The following is a 20,090-nucleotide window of genomic DNA, read 5'->3' as shown; positions in this document are numbered from 1 at the left end:
CCATCTGTCTTTAACGGCTTGGCTCTTGAGACATCACTCCTAAGGTCTAAAGGGTTCTCTCAATCTGTGGTCCAGACCATGCTCAGACGCGTGAACCGGCCTCTACCATGATTTATCACCGCGTGTGGCATACATATTTCCAGTGGTGTGTTACTAGAAACTATGACCCTCAGGGTTGCTAGAATCCTTGCCTTTCTTCAGGCTGGATTGGATCTCGGACTCCGCCTAGCCTCTCTGAAAGTACACGTCTCTGTTCTGTCCATCTGGTTCCAGCGCAGAATTGCTCCTCTACCAGATGTTCACACCTTCCTGCAAGGTGTTCTACATATACAACCTCCATTTGTCCCTCCTGTGACTCCATGGGATTTGTCATTGGTTTCCCATGCACTTCTGGAATGTCCATTTGAACCCCTGGAGTCAGTAGTTGTCAAATGGCTCACTGCAAAGACTCTTTCTTCTGGCTATAGCATCTGCCCGTAGGGTATCTGATTTAGGGGAGCTCTCCTGTCTCTCTCATCTTTCATCCGGACAGGGCTGTTCCCCGAACATTCCCTGGCTTGCTTCCCAAGGTGGTTTTCTTGTTTCCTTAGTGAGGAAACTGTGGTTCCAGCCTTTCAATCACCAGACCTCTCGGCAGGTGATGTCTCTTTTTGGATGTGGTCCATGCTCTGAAGATCTACGTGGACAGTACTAGTTCCATCAGGAAATCAGACTCCCTCTTTGTCCTATATGGATTCCACAAGGGATGGCCAGCTAACAAACTGACTCTGGCTAGATAGCTCCACATGACTATCTCTCAGCTTACACGCAGACTGGTCTTCCTGTGCCGAGGCGCATCTGCCGAAACAACTATGCAAGGCGGCCACGTGGTCTTCTGTCCACACCTTTCTTAGGTTCTATGCCTTTTGATACATTTGCTTCTCAGGATGCTTCCTTTGGCAGCCGGGTTCTCCTCTAAGCTAAGGAGCTTCCCCGCCCTTGAACAACTGCTTTGAGACAACCCCATTGTCTCCCTATGGACCCTGAAGAAGAAAAGAAGTTATGGTAAAACTTACCCTTGTTAACTCTCTCTTCAAAGTCCAAAGGGTCCACAGGGCACCCGACCTGACGCACCTGGCTTCTATGGGTTTCTTCTCTTGGTCACTTGTTTCCTTCTCTGTGTGAGAGTGTGATTCTTCAGTGTACCAGTCTTGTTTCTCTCCTATCCTGCTTGTCTTGGGCTTGTTAACAAAACTGATTTGCCTTCTGGCTGTGGGTGGGGTATAGGGGGTAGGACCGGAGCATCCTGGGATAGGAAAAAGCTTTGCTGTTGGTGTCCGGTCCTCCATGTACCACCTACACCCCATTGTCTCCCTGTGGATCCTATGGACTTCAAAGAAAGAGTTAACAAGAGTATGTTTTACCATAACTCTCCTTTTTTCACTAACTCTTGAAGACATTTATATGCTAACAACAATGCTGTGGTCCTTGAATAGTGTGTACCCGACTTTACAGTCAGTCAGGAAACTGATCTATGCAAAGAATGGGAGACTTGTATTACATTAGCACAGGAGCTGTATTACTGAATAGATTCTCCTGCCTCACATTATCTGCTCTTTAAAGAAATAATCCAATGGTGCACACAGGTCCGATTTCTGAGTACCCAGAACACCCCCACCCCCCCCCCGAACGATCAAGTTTCTTCTCTTTTTAGACCGTCCCTGCACTGACTGCTGCAGCTGCGATTAGAGTTAGCTACAGCTTGTAGCTCCTCATACCAAGAGCTCTGATTGGCAGAGCTCTCTGTGCATTTCATAGGAGCAGATGGGTGAAGGCGAGATATTGTGTATGCCCAACAGCATACACCAAATTATTAACACTATTGTATTAAATTATCTGCAGCCTGTGTGTATAAGGTGTATATAAAATTAAATGCTTCCTGTGTTTAGATTTGGGTCCCATTCCCAAAATGTTTCATTATGGTATGCAAATATTCCAAAATCCAAAATAATCCTGGTCCCAAGCATTTTGCATATGAGACGTATGTATGTATGTATAAACAAAAAAAAATGGAGGGCGCTAACAATAGTTTAACCACTTATCAATCATATACAAGTATATTTATTATGTTTTTAAAAGTCTTTTTTTTAATGGGAAAATTAAAACACACTAATACACCAGTTCTGGATTCGTGACAAAGATGGATATAGAGTGGGTAAAATAAGTATTGAAAACATAAACATTTTTCTCAGTAAATATATTTGTAATGGGGCTATTGTAATGAAATTTTTATCAAATGTCAGCAACAACCCATGCAATCCACACATGCAAAGAAATCAAACCATAGATGTCCAAAAATTAAGCTATGTGAAATGGTACAGGGAAAAAGTATTGAACACCTGAAGAAAGGGAGTTGCAAAAAGGCATGGAAAGCCAAGAAACCAGCAGAAATCTATCAGTAATTGGAAAGCAATCCTGCCCCTTGTCAGTGCAAATTAATGTAAGATGGTTAAGTCCCAAATGATGGCCTATAAAAATGTCATTACCAAGGTGTCACAAGAAACCTCTCATGATGGGTAAAAGCAAAGAGCTCTCTCAAGACCTTCGCAACCTTATTGTTGCAAAACATATTGATGGCATTAGTTACAGAGAGATTTCTTAACTTCTGAATGTTCCAGTGAGCACCGTTGGGGCCATAATCCGGAAGTGGAAAGAACATAATTTCACCATAAACCAGCCACGACCAGGTGCTCCTCACAATATTTCTGACAGAGGAGTGAAAAGAATTATCAGAAGAGTTGTCCAAGAGCCAAGGACCACTTGTGGAGAGCTTCAGAAAGACCTAGAATTAGCAGGTACAATTGTTTCAAAGAAAACAATAAGTAATGCACTCAACCGCCATGGCCTGTATGCACGCTCACCACACAAGACTCCATTGCTGAAGAAAAAGCATGTTGAAGCGCGTTTAAAGTTTTGCTACACAACATTTGGACAAGCCTGTGAAATACTGGGAGAATATAGTCTGGTCAGATGAGACCTTAAGTGAACTCTTTGAATGCCATAATACACACCATGTTTGGAGGAGAAATGTCACTGCACATCACCCCAAAAACACCATACGAACAGTGAAGTTTGGAGGTGGGAACATCATGGTGTTGGGCTGTTTTTCAGCATACGGTACTGGCATACTTCATATTATTGAAGGAAGGATGAATGGAAAAATGTACTGAGACATTCTTGATAAAAATCTGCTGCCATCTACAAGGATGCTGAAGATGAAACAAGAGTGGACATTTCAGCAATACAATGATCCCGAACACACAGCCAAGGACACTCTCTCAATTGGTTTCAGAGAAAGAGAAAATAAAACTGCTAGACTGGCCCAGCCAATCACCTGACTTGAATCCAATTGACAATCTATGGAAAGAACTAAAGATCAGAGTTCATAGAAGAGGCCCATAGAACTTTCAAGATTTGAAGACTGTTTTTGTGGAAGATTGGGCCAAAATCACACCTCAGCAATGCATGCGACTAGTTTCTCCATATAGGAGGCGTCTTGAAGCTGTCATGACCAACAAAGGCTTTTGTACAAAGTATTAAATACATTTCAGTAAGCGTGTTCAATACTTTGTCCCTGTGTCATTTCACATTATTACACACAACTTAATTTATGGACATCTATGGTTTTGATTTCTTTGCATGTGTTGATTGCATGGGTTGTTGCTGATATTTGGTGAAAATGTAATTACAATAGCCCCATTACAAATATATTTACTGCAAAAAATGTTGCTGTATTCAATACTTATTTGACCTGCTGTATATAATATACACACAAGATGCTCTCATGTGGTTTCAGCACCCTGGCCAGCTCCTATATAGCAGCTTGGTGCAAGATTTTTTTTTTCTGTGCATTGCTTCACTTAATTCATCAATGCTCTGCTCCTTTTTGTCACAGATAAATGGTTTATACACCTAAACCATGTTCGACCAATGCTGAATAGAATAGGGAAAACCCTATCAAAATCTGACCAATTAGCTCGTATGAACAACTAGACCCCTAAACCCCCACCATTTTGTGGTATTAAATCCTGTGTTTGCCCCTGTATGATAAGCTCATCCTTGCGTAACTTGCTGTCCTAAGGCTGGCCAATGTTTAAAAGTAATTTTGCATGCACTTTTTGTTGAGGTTGTGTATATAAGTGCAGTGTGTTCTTATACTGTCTTTGTGATGTTTGAAACTACAATTCCTGTTTGGTCATGTTGACTGAATAAATGTAATTTATGATGTAAGTGTTTGTTAGAATGCAAACGCTTGAATAAATGTTCGCCTACAGAATAATCATAGATGGTAAGCATAGTATCAAACATGCAGAAGAATTTTTATCAAACCTGAAAAACGGGATAAACCTGCTATCGGACTCTCCAACACTCTGCAAAGCATCAAACAAGCTCCCAAAACTAGACCTACTCCTAAGATAGCACCCTGACTCTCCTCTCTGGGCCTGATTCTGCGTGTGCGCAGGACCCATTTTGCGAGTATGCCTGATTGACAGGCAGAGGCATTTAAGGGGCGGGGGCAGCCGTTGTCCCCGGAAACTGGGCCGTGTCCGCCCCGTTTTCCGGGGGTGGCCAGCCCAGGGGCTGAGTTGATCAACGCAGTGTCCTGGGCTCGCAAGCCGGCCAGCCTGAGATGGTAATCCCAGCGTGCTACCTCTGTGTCATACACCAGCTGCATTTGCATAAGAGTAAGGATCGCAATTGCAAAGCTGCCTGCGTGTAGCTTTGCAATTCCAATCCTTACTGAATCAGGCCCTCTGTCATCCTTTGTTTTCCCCACACCCTTTAGATTGTAAATCCCTCTTCCATCGTGTTCTATTCCTTCACTTTGCTATGATCTCATCCCCCATGCTTACAGTGACCATGAATCTGCCTGCTGCTCATTTCTATTAAGATACAGGTTTCAGTCAGCAGGAACTTTGTTTTTATTTTGACTGTACAGGTACAGCATAATTGTTAATTCTCTAGCTTGTCTATATGATAATGACCTGCACTTTATATCCTGTCATTGTAATGTTTTGCTCTTCATATCTCCTTATGACAGCACTTTGGGGGAAATTTATCAAGGCGTGGAGAGAAAGTACAGACCAATCGGCTTCTGTCACAGGCATGTTTAAAAAATTACAGGAGCTGATTAATTGGTACTTTTATCTCTCTACTTTCTCTTTCCAAGGTTTGATAAATTCCCCACCTACATTTTATATGTACTCTGTAAGGCACAGCAGACCCTTTGTGGTGACCTATTAATAAATAAATATATAAATAATAAATAGGGGAATGTTGTTGTTTTTTTTTTTTTTAACTTGGTATAAAATTTTTCGTTCATAGGGGTATATTTACTAAACTGAGAGTTTTTAGAAGTGGAGATGTTGCCCATAGCAACCAATCAGATTCTACTTAACTTTTAACTAGCACCTTCTACAAGATAATGGCTAGAATGTGAGTGGTTGCTATGGGCAACATCTTCACTTCTAAAAACTCTGGCTTTAGTAAATTTACCCCATAGTCTAGATTTCTTAAAATATCTGTAAGGTGAAATACTTTTATTGATATCAGTTAACAGACTGGAGTGGAGATGTATTACACCTTCAATAGACTTAAAAAGGAGAAGTTGCCCATAGCAACCAATCAGCTTCTAGCGATCTGCTATCTAAAACAGTCACTGAAATTACATGTAGAAGCTGATAGGTTCTAGATAAATGATTATGGCAACCATTTAGAAGATAATAGCTAGAATTTGGTTGCTAAGGGCAACATCTCCACTTCTAAAAACCTGCACTTTAGTAAATATACCCCTAGAGCTCCGTCTCCAGGCTGAATTCCCTAGGGGATATCTGCTCCATATACAAAACATCTGTCACTATCCCTGCTTGCAGTAATCCTTAAATGTGCATTATGCTCCCCGCTCCACACCCTTCTCTCCATAGCACCTCCCATTATATATATATATATTCAGAGTGTGCAGTCCAGAAATCCTTCCCCTATCCTTCTCTCCATAGAACTCGTTATTTTGCAACATAAAAATATGGTGGTGTTTTTTGTTTTTTTTTGTGCTACCCTTAGAGTCTTTTTAGCATTTGTAATTATAACAGAATGACAGAAGTATGGTAATCACTTCGTTCTTTTGCCAACATTCATTGTGTATGGGACAAAAGAGTGTGTGGGTTGAAATATTTAACAGAACATTGTTAATATAAACCATATTATATCTTAATAGTTTGAGAAAACCATGTGACTGGAGTCATATAATAGTAATTTATACCCCTTTTCAGATCGCTAATGGATGGTCGCACCCGGGAATTGTGCACACGTCGATCCCGGGGGCGACCCATCTGAAACCCCTTTCAGACTGGCGGTCCAACCCGGCACTAATGCCGGGTCGATGACGTCACCACCATCACGTGGTGAGCCGGCGCTTGGAGATGATCTCCTCTCCTTGCAAGCTCTGGTTCTTCCTATGCAGTGAACAGGACCCAGGGCGCCTCGACCTCGGTTACCCGTTCACACCGCACCGCAAGCCAGGTTGAACTCGTGTTCAACCCTGCTCGCTACCCGAGTTGAAATGCTGGCTCGACCTAGGTTATTTAAACTGGCCCCTTTCACACTGCACAGTAACCCGGGTTATTTGATGGCAGTGTGAAAGGGGTGTTAGTGATTAATATTTACATTGTATTATTTTATGACATCCACATATCATATATTAAACACATTGATTGTAATATGTTAATGTTTTTATTTATCGTGATCCTAGATTTTGTAATGGTAGTATTGTCAGGATATTTATGATTATTATATTTAAGCTTTTAAAGTTGACTATACACCTGCATCACTGACTTTCTTGAGATATTTAAGGGTTAAATAAATATATTGATTTTTGTAAGAGAGGGTGGAAGAACACATCTGAGAAATTCCCAGTGAAAGTAACATGCAGTAAGTGAAAGTAATACTTTTTTTTTGCTTCACTTAACAATTTAATGAATTGCTGGCTGTGCTTAATGAGGCCCATACATCAGTAACCACAAAAATACAATTACCCAATCCCTTGTTATTTTCCCCGATTTGGTGTTTCTTGGATACACCAATTTGTGTCTATACATTGCCAATATTTTCAGCAATTCACTGATCATTTTCACTAAAGATTGGACCTGAGAATTATGAAAGTGCCCATACATCAACTCGCATGTCGTCCTGCTACTAGTCAGGATGTAGTGGAGAATAGCACTAGATGGCAGTGTGTTGATTGTGGTGTCGGCAAAACAACTGATTGTTACCATACACTGCCAATCTAAAGCCAGGATTGGTTGGCAAAATCCAACATGCTGGAAATCCTGGTTCACTGATTCCGATCAGTTTTTGTTCTATATCCGCGATCAGTGGAACCCATACATTGCGCATTTGTTTCTTTTCAAAATCAGTGGAAAAAAGCTGAATTACTCCAATTGTTACTATATGGACCCCATTAGTATTGATCAGTTGTTACTGAGAGAGCATTTATTATTTGGAACAGAGAGGGGACTGTGATTTCGTAGGAGGCAGACAGAATGTTACTAATTAGTCACCAAGTGTTTTTCTGCTACTAGGTCAATGGGGATCTAAATAGAGCAATCCATTGCAGACTATGTAGATGTTTTATCCTGGCCATGATATTACAGACTGACTACTTGGTTAGATCCCACAGCTTTTAGATTGATTTTGATGCTTTTAATTAATATAGATTTTTTTTTTTTTGTCATCCTGTGGCATATACATACTTGAATGATTAGTAAATGTAACCCAATCAACATATTGCCCTATAGACGTAGGGCCTGGTTCAGAAAGAGCAAGTAACTATTGGTAAAACCATTCTGCACCACAGGGAAGGGGGGGGGGGGGGGGTGCGGGCAGATGAAAAATTGGCAGAGATTTGGATGGGTTCTGTCCGATTTGATATCTAAATTGCAGTGTAAAAATAAAGCTGTCCAGCATTTGTGGGCTACATGCCACAGCCACCAGTATTTACCCCACATGCAAAAATAAATGTATTTGCACCCCTGCATGGTGCAAAGTTACTTGCTCGATCTTATGCTGGCCATACATGGTAAGATTTTCTGTCCAACCATTCAACTAGTTGATTGGTTGGAATGAAAATCTGGTAAGGTATGAAAGCGAATGACAATCAGCAATTTTCTCCCAAACGCAGGAAAATGGACAAAAAATGTTGTTTGAACAAATTGTTTAGATCAAACATTTAACAAACTTGTCTGAACGACCATTTTAATCTATTTTATGGCATTTAGGAGCAAATTGCTGATCATCATTTACTCCCATACGTTACCAGATTTTCATTCCAACCAATCAACTAGTTGGATGGTTGGACAGAAAATCTTACCATGTATGGCAAGCATAACTCTATTCCCAAATGTGAATCAGCCCCATAGACGTGTATTTATGTTCTTCTCATTTTCTCATTGGGGCTAATTCGGAATTGGGAGCAAAGCAAAAAAAGTGATTTTTTTTTTCTTTCATGTGGGCAAAATCATGTTGCACTGGGGGTCAGATTTACATCAACTAGAAATATTTGGACCTGGAAGAGGCATGCCCTAGTTCATATCTAAATTGCAGTATAAAAATGAATCTGTTCAGTATTTGTGAGCCACATGCAAAAGCAGCCAGCATTTACCCTGCATGCAAAAAAAAAATGCATTTGCCCCCCTTGCATTGCAACATGGTTTTTTCCCAGGTGCATACACACGGAGCGATATGAGTGAGCGATTTGAACGATAACTATATCATTATCGTTAAAATCGTTTATTTGTAGGTCCCTACAAACTCACCAGCAACCAGCGATGCGCGGCCACGTATGGATGATAGCGATATTGTTCATAGCCCGTGCATGCAGGTCAACTTGCTCGATATCAAGCAAGTTACTATAGGGACTTAGTCGTCGGCGAGTAGGTGGTGTGCTGGATGATCGATACCGATCATCCAGCACACCAGGAGGTGTGCTTGACGATCAGACAGCGTTATCGTTGTCTGATTGCTTTGTGTGTATGCACCATTACTCCTTTTATCTGCTTTGCGCCCAACTTTAATCCTCCCCATTGGACCCGCTATAGCTATATCTCACACCGCAGAAACTAATTCATATGGAGTTCTACTGCTATTGATATATAATGCACGGATTAACCTATTCTTGCTTAGTCAAAATTTAGGAAAGCAAAACCACATATTACAACAAAATAAATTGGTGCTATATGAATAATAATTTTATGTAATAAACTTCCATACATCACTGCACTCTAGATATAATCAATCAGTGATATCAAGGAAACCGATGGTATGTCGTATGGCCAGTCATGTCTGTTTGCCTACAAATAAGCTTTGCAATCCATTACGAAGGTCTACATCCCCAAATTAATTTTAAATTCTGAAAGTGAAGAGTAAGTATATAAAATGGAGTTACATTTTACTAAGATCCCAGGTGCTGAATGGCATTTCATCTTTAAACCTCACAAAGAATTTCCAAAATATATGAATTCCTTTGCAAGTAATTATAAAGATGGATACAATCTAAGTCACAAGTAAAATTGTGTTCTCCTCTTTCCTAGGTGAACAGGTCTGATATGAACACACTCAGCTTGCCTCTAAACATCAGAAGGGGAGGATCAGATACCAACCTTAACTTTGACATACCAGATGGTATCTTAGACTTTCACAAAGTAAAACTCTCTGCTGACAGCCTGAAACAAAAAATCCTCAAAGTCACTGAACAGATTAAAATCGAACAAAGTGCCCGTGATGGCAACGTGGCAGAGTACTTGAAACTAGTGAATAGCGCTGACAAGCAGCAAGCAGGTCGAATTAAACAAGTATTTGAGAAGAAGAACCAGAAATCTGCTCACTCGATAGCACAGCTACAGAAAAAACTGGAGCAGTATCATAAAAAGTTAAAGGATGTAGAGCAAAATGGCACTACAACCAAAAGTACAAAGGATATTTCCAAAGATAACCTGAAAGACCTGCATCATTCTCTAAAAGATGTGAACATCAGTTCTCGGCCTACTGCGCCAGTGGACTCCTGTAAAGCGGGTATGCCAGGCGTGTCTTTGACTCCACCAATGTTTGTGTTCAACAAATCAAGGGAGTTTGCAAATCTTATTCGTAATAAGTTTGGAAGTGCTGATAACATTGCTCATCTAAAAAATACTCTTGATGACTTTCATCCAGAAAACAGTCCCAGGAACCTGAGTGGTAGTGCAACAATAGTGACCAAACCCAAGTATGTAAGTGATGACGAGTGTTCTAGTGGGACATCCGGTTCTGCGGACAGCAATGGGAACCAGGCCTTTGATACAGGACGGACAAATACTAATTATAGCCAAGATCTTGCTGTGTTTCTAGATGAGCTGCGAGAAATACGAGAGGCTCAGTCTCAGCTAGTTGAAGACATCGGGACACTTAAAGTACAATTTAAGAGAGACTATGCTGTCATTTCACAAACTTTACAAGATGAAAGATACAGGTAATTACTAATTTATAAGCATTTTTTACATTTTTCTATTGAAGCTTAAATGATCTATATAGCCACTAAGCACAAGTAATTATGGCACCGTGCAAGCATGGCTGTATGTTTCTACCATTGCTGCAGACTTTAAGATTTATAGAGTAGTTATTAAAATACATTTATTGGATCCCTGCACAGTTAATTCAAGGTGCGTAAACATAACATACAAGTTCAAAATTAAAACAAGGTTATAGAAAGCCCTACCTAATGGATATTGCAGTCCTACAGGAACATAAGCGTTGGTGATTAGCTGGTTCGCTTATCTCTGGATCTTTAGATAAATGTGTGATTGGGAGAATACCTGTAAACAGTGGCGTCATGATGGGGGGTATGGGCCGCACTCGGGAGGGTGACTCCAAAATGCTGGCTCCTCAGTTACAGGAGCCGAGTGCTGCAGTGTGACATTCTCCTGCATCACCCGGCTCCTGTCATAGAAGAGGAGCCGACAGTGCAGACTGCCCAGTCTCAAAGAGCAGCCCAGTATCTTCGGTGATGCTGGGCTGCCCCTGGAATTATGTTATCGGGATCCCCTGTGAGACCACGCCCCTTTACTTAGGACACGACCCCCTTTTCGCCCGGGCGGACCTCCGAAGTGTGGTGGGTATCCAGAGTGCGCACCGGGTGACGCCTCTGCTTGTAAAGGCTATTTCTCATGCAGGATGCAGTGATCGTGCTGAGCAAAATAAATTGTGGGTCCCAGGGACCCCTCACTTTAAAAGATTTGGGTCCTACTCCTTTTCTCCAGTTTGTTTTCGCCCCATCTCATATAATGGGGGATGAGGGCAGGCAGCAGTTGGGACAGTGCATGGGTCAGGTGGCAGCTTGAGCAGTGCTGGGAGTAGGTAGCATTTGGTGTAGAGGGGGTTAAGTGTAAGGGGCAGTTGGGGGTAGAGCTGGGGTTAAAAGCAGGGTGAATTTGGGGTAGAACTGGGGACAGGAAGTGGGTAAGTACAAACAGCAGTTGGGACAGTGCTGGTGGGCAAGGAGGGGGTTAATTGCAGGTAGTACTGGGGGTAGGGAGGGGCTGAGGGTAGATAGCAGCTTGGGCAGTACTGGGGGCAAGGAGGGAGTTAGCGGCAGGCAATGCTGGGGGTAGGGAGGGGGTCAGGATAGCAGCTGGGGCAGCACTGGGGCAAGGGTAGATAGCATATGGATGTAGACCTTCAGCTCCCTTCTGTACCGGGCACTGTCCACCTGCCTGGCTTCCTGCGTGGACAGCCACAGGTGGACTTCAAGTTACAGATGGCATCCGTTGTATATCCCCGTTACCCTGTTTACTTTTGAGTGATGTCCCATGGACTATATGGAGAGGCCTTTATGCTGGAAAGTCTGTGGGCCGGGAGTCAGCACATGATGGGAGGAGAGGCACAAATGCCGGCTGCCCGACAGAGCAGGAACTTGAAGCTGCAGAGCAGCCTGGAGACAGTGAGCTTGTTACCTGCGCCGGAACCTGGTGCTGTTGCCGGCAGCAAGGGGTCAGCTCAAGTCTAGCAGCTGCCAGGATGTAGGAGGCAGTGGGGGTGGTCGGCAGGGTTTGGGCGGCAATTGGACGAGGAGAAGCTGCAGGCTGTGATTTGTTGGGGAGATGCTAAGGACTGTTATTGGCTGCTGCAGCGCACACAGATCAGTGACTCACAGCGCGTCCTGCAGGACCCGTTTATTTCTAAAACGAGTCCCTCAGTGCCTGTAGCGCTTATTAATGCGCTACAGTGCGTATTTTGCAATCACTGAGGGTGGGACAATAATGAATGTCTTTGAATGTTAAAGATATATAATTCAGTATATTATTCTGAATAGCAGAGGAAACCAGTGTAAAGGCTGGGGGAACAGGGATGTGTGCATAGTGAGATGGCATGTCTTTGTTGTGATGGTAACCGCTTTTATTTTAAAGGACTGCGTAAATGCCAAAATGGAAATTTCAAATATGAATATATTAGTCAGGGTTGCTGTAACATTGTACTGCACTTCTCTGTCTATGCTACAGACAGGTGTAGCTCCTCTTGCATCTTTAGCTCATGATGGAATGTTTTTTAAATAAAAAAGCAAATTCTGGCCCTGCTGTTGTATATGAATTAACCAATCAAAGCAGAGTATTTCTGGATATCAGGACTGCAGAGCTGTCACTTAAACTCTACCTGCTTAGAGCCATACTTTGGTGAAATTTTCACCAAAAATCTGGAGAACAGTTTTCCCCATCCCAGAAAAGGCGGAAAAAAAAATGCAAAATCCCTATTTTTGGCTAAAAATGTGGGGATATCTTTCAAAACCCTTTGGACACCCCCCTTCCTTCCTAATGATAACTTACCGGGAAAAAAAACATAAATTGCGTACTTTAGCGAAAAAGGACTGTGCAAATTTTGGGCGAAAGATACTATTTTTTTCCTGGAAATTACTGTTCCACGTAAATTGGGGGTATGTTAAAATGGGTGCAAGTATATTTTCGTGTCGTAAAAACAAAATTTAAAAAAAAAAACTTGATAAACCGCCTACTGTGAACGCGTGCAATTTTTAAAACACTTGACGCATCCATACCGCCCATCGAAAAATCGGACCCAATATGTTAAAACCATTTTCAATGAATGTTTTTTTTTTCGCACAAAATTTGCGCTGTCGTTTTTCGCCAAAGTACACAACTTACAATTTTTTTTCTGGTAATTTATCATTAGGGGGGGTCCAAAGGGTTCTGAAAGAAATCCCCACATTTGTTGCCAAAAATAGGGATTTTGCATTTTTTTTCCGCCTGGTCTGGGATGGAGAAAACTTTTCTCCAGTTTGTTTCCGCCGCTGATTGAATACGGCCCTTAGTTGGAGAAGCTCTTCTCTTTTAACATGACTACCTGCAGCTTAGTAGTGAGAGAGAGACTAATAGACCTATTTAGATAAGCATAATCCCTTTTAGTTCATGTATTTTGCTCTGCTCAATAATACACAACCTTTCATATACAGTAATGCCCAATTGTGTGGTAAAATGTTCACTTTGACCTGCTATTACTACATATTTATAACCTGTGACTTATTTTATTCGTCCTGTGACTCACTGCAAGTTGAACTAACCTTACGAGCAGTAAATTGCCAGTGTATAAATATAATTATAGCCTAGCGACGCAGTAATTGGTTATATGTAAGAGAAAGCTCACGTTATTATGTATTATCTTTTCATTTTATGTGACTTGTTTTGGCTGGACTATTGACTTTGCAAACTGTAGATTTGCCTTTGTATGAACAGCTTACTCAGCAGTATGACTGGATATTTTTTATTTTTTTATTAATTTTAATTTGGCTAAAGTCCAAAGTTTGTTCTAAGGTTAATCCAGTTCAACGTCCATACGTTTTTTTAAAGAGGGAATAAACAGTCAAATGTATAGTGAACGCTTTGTATCCACTGTGCAATTTGCTATTAAAACAAATGTATGGGGGTATATGTAATAGGCTGCGGATTTAAAGCATTGGCGAGTCCCATGCAAGACTGTCTGCTGATTTAAATTACCTGTGATTTAAATGACAAAACCAGGTTGATATTGCCTTTTAAATGACTTTAAAACATTGGCCAGTCTTGCATGGGACTCGCCAATGCTTTAAGTCCGCAGCCTATATTATATACCCCAGTGTATGTAGTCTGAATGCCGAAATGTACAGAATGTTGACTTAAGCTAATATATAAATTTGGGCGCTAAAATAAAATATTAATAGATGATCACCTTGACAAACAGCAGCTCCTACATAGCAACTCTGATAATTGCTTAATCAAGAACAAACATACAATTAAAAGTATTTGATACCTTTTAATAAGAGCGCCTATTAAGACTGTTTAAAATTTAATATAGATCCTTTTAATAGTAAAATGTACAATTCTAAATGCAATCTCAAAAAATACGTTCTCATCCACCAGAGGAAATTAGGCTATATATAATGTGTGTGTCCCAAAATAGGATAAGAGTTGTAAATATTCCAGATGTACTAAGCAGTTCTATCCAATGTTGGCCGTCTTTTAAATGAAAGGGATATTGCAGGATTAGCTCTCAATCCATAACACCATGTTGAGGTACCTGGATAATAAATGAATCCAAAAACACCAGATGAAGCGTCAGATGATAACGCTGTTTTACAGTCCCTGAATGCCGCCTACAGCCCAGCTCAACATCCCACTCAGCAGTGAATAGCTGATCTCCTTGCCCCTGGCCGGGATGCAATGCTGGTCTCAGGTGACATTCACCATGTAGACAGTGAGAATGTCGACACCTGGTTCTAGGGTTAGGTTAGGGATAAATTGCGGTTTGGGCTATTGTTAGATTAAACTTGCATGCAACATTTCATTGTCATCTATCGACATTTGGAATGCGATATATTAAGTTGATATTCCAAGTAAGAGGCCTGTCAGCACTTTTTAATCAAATCTGGAAATGATAGGTTTAAAAATAAAATCCTGCCAATTGTGGACTCAGCCCTTCAGGGTGAAGTCTTTGACTTTAACTATTTTTCCTTTTCTGAGTTGCGCAGCTTAGAGGGACCATGCAAATGTTTTATTTTTTTCTAATGTATGCTACTTGGTGAGTTACATACATGGACTATAAAAGTATTCACTCCTGTGCAAGTAAGTGCGGCTGTACGTTGCACTTACGGTGTCTTCTGACGCAATTTTTGGTGACAACCCCATAGGCAGTGTACAGAAATCTGCAGGTCTGGGGCGAGAGGAGGTACTGTTGCTGGCGATTCCACATTGCTGCAAAGGCAATTTGCCCCTTGCAGTTAATTGAAGTGACCCCTTAGAGTTGTTGTACAGGTGCACCCATCCTTTTGATGACTTTATTTTGATCAGGCTCAACATGGCTTTGTGCCTCCTGGCCTCATCGGGCGCTGAATTAAAAAGTATGCTCCATACAAATGATTGTGCTTGAGAAACTGTTATTCTGCTGCTCTCTACTGTTGTCTGTGTGACAGGTTTAGATATTTCGGCATCTCTCAAATACCTGAAGGTGGTCTATAAAAATGGGAAAATAGAACTTTAAACTGAATCCGGTTAGAGATTAGTAGCAGTTCCCCACAACGAATTGCAGGGATAGAAGGAATGCCGCACTGTCGTATAAGGACAAGATGTTTATTATCCTTGGGCTCTGATGACCCACATAAAATGTAATGTCCTGCCACTCACCAGCAAACCTCAGGCTCTGTCAGCCTTGCTGTAGGGTCCGTTCTCCCACACTGCGTCCCGGCTCGTGACTCGCTGTTAATGTGCGGCCTGAAAAAGTCAGCCTGTGATGTCTTCCAGTGGCGTGCTGGTGAGGTGGAGTGTCTCCGTAGGACAGGAATCACTCCCTTGTGAAAGTTGGCTTGGTGCGGTTAGTAAAAAGGCACCTGTCTCAACCCAACCTGTTCTGGTCAGATGGGTGTAACTTGGTGGATACAAGTGCTGGACGATAACATTTCACAATGGTGACCAAAAGACTCCTAACGTGTTTCTTCCCAATCAGGATTTCCTCAGAAGAGTGTGTCCAGAGAAGAGAAGAAGCTATTCATCCTTAATATACCATGTCCAGTTGTAAATGACCTATGTCAGTATACTGTACAACTTAATAAACTGCAGATAGTACAGTCCTTATTCCAGTATATCACAGGTTCTCAAACTCTGTCCTCAGGACCTCAAACAGTACATGTTTTCCAGGTCTCCTCACAGAATCACAAGTGAAAATTTCACTTGTTGCCCCACGATCCTGCATCTGGCTAGCAGATTGCCTGGAATGGCACTCTGCAGGCAGCACTACAGAATAATTCTGGCTGCAGCCTCCTCCAGGCATGGACACCACAGCGTGAGGATGTTTTGGGCACTGCTTGTGGCCCTGGTCCCTAGGGATGACGTTATGCGCTTGGGGGGGGTGGGAGGTGGGGGGGGGGGGCATGACCGGCACAGGACGCGATAACGCCAAGTTACAGTGCTGAGTCAAAAGGTCAACAATGAAAATATAGACAATCACAAGGTCGACGACAAAATGTCAACTGTCATAATGTAGACAGACAAAAGATTGACACAGGCATAAGGTCAACTGGGTCATTAGGTTGATAGTTAAAATTAAGACACAGGCAAAATGTTGAAATCCATAATGTAGACACAGTTAAAATGTCGATATAGAAAATATAATAAATAATGGTGACCAGTCATAATGGATAAATGTACAAGACAGTGTCCTACCTAAGGAAGAGCACTGCCCATGTGCAAACACTGATCCTGTCATGTCAGTCATATTGTCTGATATGCCTAATTTTCATATCAAGTTATATGTAGAACAGGTGGTAGACAACCTGTGGCACTCCAGCTGCTGTGGAACTACACATGCCAGCATTCTTTGTCATAGTTTTATGGCCAGTATACACTAGAAGATATGTTGTCCGATCCAGCCTGATCGTCTAATGTGTGCACTCAATGTCGCTCCCGCACATTGTCAGCGACATCGCATGTCGAACTAGCATGCAGGTCCAACGTGCAACATAGTCAGCAGGGTACGTAGCTTATGGATGCCCTAACATCATATCTGTGGCAGGACATGCTGGCGTGTGTAGTTCTAAGGGTTTGGCATGCCGCAGTTTGCCTACTGAGGGAAGAGCACTGTGCATGTGCAAACACAGATTCTATCATGTAAACCATACAGTCATACAGTATTTCCCTAAATGTCACATAGTAAAAATCATTCCTGAACTTTGCATTGGCTAACTCCATGCCAGTTATATGCCACACCATACATTAATTGCCACAAACATTGCGCTAATACCTATCACAGTAGCGCAAATCCCCGTCAGTTGTGCTGCTTGTAGGGCATGCTAAAATTATGGCATGTGGGCAAGTGTATTTCCACAGGGGCAGAGCTGCAACAGTTTACCTACTGAGGGAAGAGCACTGTGCATGTCATAAATGTCTCATAATGAAAATAATCCCCCCCCCCTCGTGCTGGAGAACTTTGAACTGACTGACTACACCACTGTTATGTGCTGCTCCATAAATTAATTGCAACTACTGTTGCGCTAAACTCCGCAACAGTAGCGCTAAGCCAATAAGCTGAATTATGGTTTTCAGGGCCAGGGGCATTTAAGACTGGGGGCCCTAAATAGCAACATTTAGGACACGTGGATTGGGTCCTCATGTGCAAGCCTTTGATGTGCACACAAAAAGGGAGCATGGCTACATGTCACGTCCCCATCTCACTTCACGCTAGGGGAGTGAATATAGTGTCCGCAGCTCCTGGGCTATCAACAGCCTTGCGTGCACAGCAGGTAAGACTTCCTGGCCTACCTTTCTTCCCAGCCCACAGGTGGGACAGTACCCAAAATACAGGACTGTCCTGACAAAATTGTGATGGGGGGGTTTGCATACATACATAGTCACAAACCTATACATACATAGTCACACCGTTATGCACATATATACAGTCACATACTTATACACATATATACATACAGACAATATAGTGTCCTCCCCTCCCTCTTATTTTATACTCAGTGTATACTGTCTGCAGCTGTTCCTCCCCTCCTTTTACCCATGCTGCAGTCACATACTGTACAGTGCCGAGTAGCCCCTCTTCCAAGACTGGACTCCATCCTCCCTGTCCTTATTCAAGTTCTACAGTTTGCAGTACACTCCTGCATTGCAGCTGTAATCAAAAGCTCAGAGGGGGACCTAGGGCACTTGCCCCCTGTGCTCACACACTTAATCTAGCTCTGCTAAACTCTGTCACTAGAGCTTATCCCCTTCATATTTGCAATAAATAAATGACAAGCAAAGCATGTAGACCTGACTATATGTTGACTGCAGGTTAAACTGTGTGCACAGTTACCTATACATTAGCAAAATGGCGACAGACAAAAACATAGACTTGCCTAAATTTTGAATCTCAACATTTAATTTCGAAATATATATATATGCCTATACAGTATTATGAATGTCTACATTTTGTTTGACCATGTCTACATTATGTGTTGACATTTTGACTATCTACATATTGTCAACATATGGTATGGGCAGTGCGCCCCAGATTTGAACCCCAGAGTGTTGGGGACCTACTTGACGAGGTGATCTGGGCGCTGGTGGGCAGTCCCGTATCATTGGCCACTGATATGCTAACTACCTCTGAAATTTTATTTAAGTACAGAATACATTTAAATTTGAACAGTAATGATTGCATAGTGCATCAGCAATTTCTTTTTCTGTGCATAGTTTGTCAACGGGATGTAGGTATGTGACCGACTGCAGAATGTCAGCAAAGGGTTTATGATAGTCGTCGAAATACAGACGCCTATCATAATCCCGACGGCGGAATCCAGGACGACGCGTGCCCAAACGAGGTAAGTCAGAGGCGCCCATCCAGTTAGCTGTGGGTGGGGGGGGGGTGGTTAGGTTTAGGGCAGTTAGCGTGGTAAGCGTTAGATTTTGGGGGGGAAGGGGGTTAGGGTTCGGTTTAGGGGGCGATAAGGGGGGGTTATTGTTAGGCATCCCCAGGGTGAGGTTAGGGTTAGGCACCATCCGAGGAGTTTAGGGTTATGCATCCCTAATTCAGGTTAAGGGAGGGGGAGAGGGGAGGGTCTGCCACCATCAGGATTTCCTGCTGTCAGGCTCACGCTGTCGGAATTCGAACCGACGGCTAAACAGCCTCCGGCATTTCAATCCCATTCCTTTGTCAACATATAGTCCATGTCGACATTTTTGTTGTCTACATAATGTACCTTTCGACATTATGATGTCTATATTTTAAATATCTAAATAATATACCACACCCCCAGAATCTGTTATTGACCGTAAAAGCCTGTATACAGGCCTTATCACCTCAAAAATACTTACTAATATTAGGTGAATTATTAATAAATCACCAGATAGAAGGCTATATACTTTAAGGGAATCGGTATGAAATACCGATGTCCGCGGCTGTCCGCTCGTGGCACCTGGCATCCCTTTGCTCGGGATGCCGGTCTCCCGGCGTCGGGGAAATATCAGGCGTCTACATCTAAACGCCCGGCATTTCACCCTCGCCGGAATATGACAGTCGGGAAGCCGGCTGCCGGTATTAAGGCAGCCGGCTTCCCGATTGTATACCACTTTGAGACACATTATCATGCTGGAATTTCTTTGACGGATTTGATAGTACTCTAATGCTGGGTACACGCTACTATATCTATTGTTCAGTTCAATTAAACGATAAATAGGTAGCGGATGTCAGAGTTCAGCCTAGGATCGGCTATCTCTCACCTCCTTGCCGGCTTTCCCTGACTTCCTTGTGGTCAGACGTCTGGTGCAGTGATGGGCGAGATGCTGAGTATTCTGCCTTACGTGCTTTCTGCAGACCTTCATGGTCAGCTGTGTGTGTTGGGGATCGGAGTTCCCATCAAGGGTGCCGGCATTACCGTTCTTCTCATGTGACAGTGCTCCTAACCAATGGTAGCATGATGTCAGTCAGCTGACGCTGTGCTCCAATTATCTGTTACCTCTGCGTATAAATCCGCCCCCAGAACTCCAGGAAGTTGCCTGATCAAC

General features: G+C 42.4%; 1 protein-coding gene across 1 annotated transcript in view; it reads left to right on the top strand.

The window, feature by feature from the left end:
• The window catches only part of TMCC3 (transmembrane and coiled-coil domain family 3), an 88,398-nt gene that overhangs the window by 45,717 nt on the left and 22,591 nt on the right, over nt 1-20,090 (top strand). The window contains exon 2 of the mRNA XM_088453831.1: nt 9,624-10,537. Coding sequence (XP_088309957.1) covers nt 9,624-10,537 — 914 coding nt within the window. The remainder of the gene's footprint in view (nt 1-9,623; nt 10,538-20,090) is intronic.

Source organism: Taudactylus pleione, unplaced genomic scaffold, assembly GCF_031769625.1.
Source record: "Taudactylus pleione unplaced genomic scaffold, aTauple2 ptg000040l, whole genome shotgun sequence".
In the NCBI taxonomy this organism is placed as follows: Eukaryota; Metazoa; Chordata; class Amphibia; order Anura; family Myobatrachidae; genus Taudactylus; species Taudactylus pleione.
This window is presented reverse-complemented; position numbering and strand designations above follow the sequence as displayed.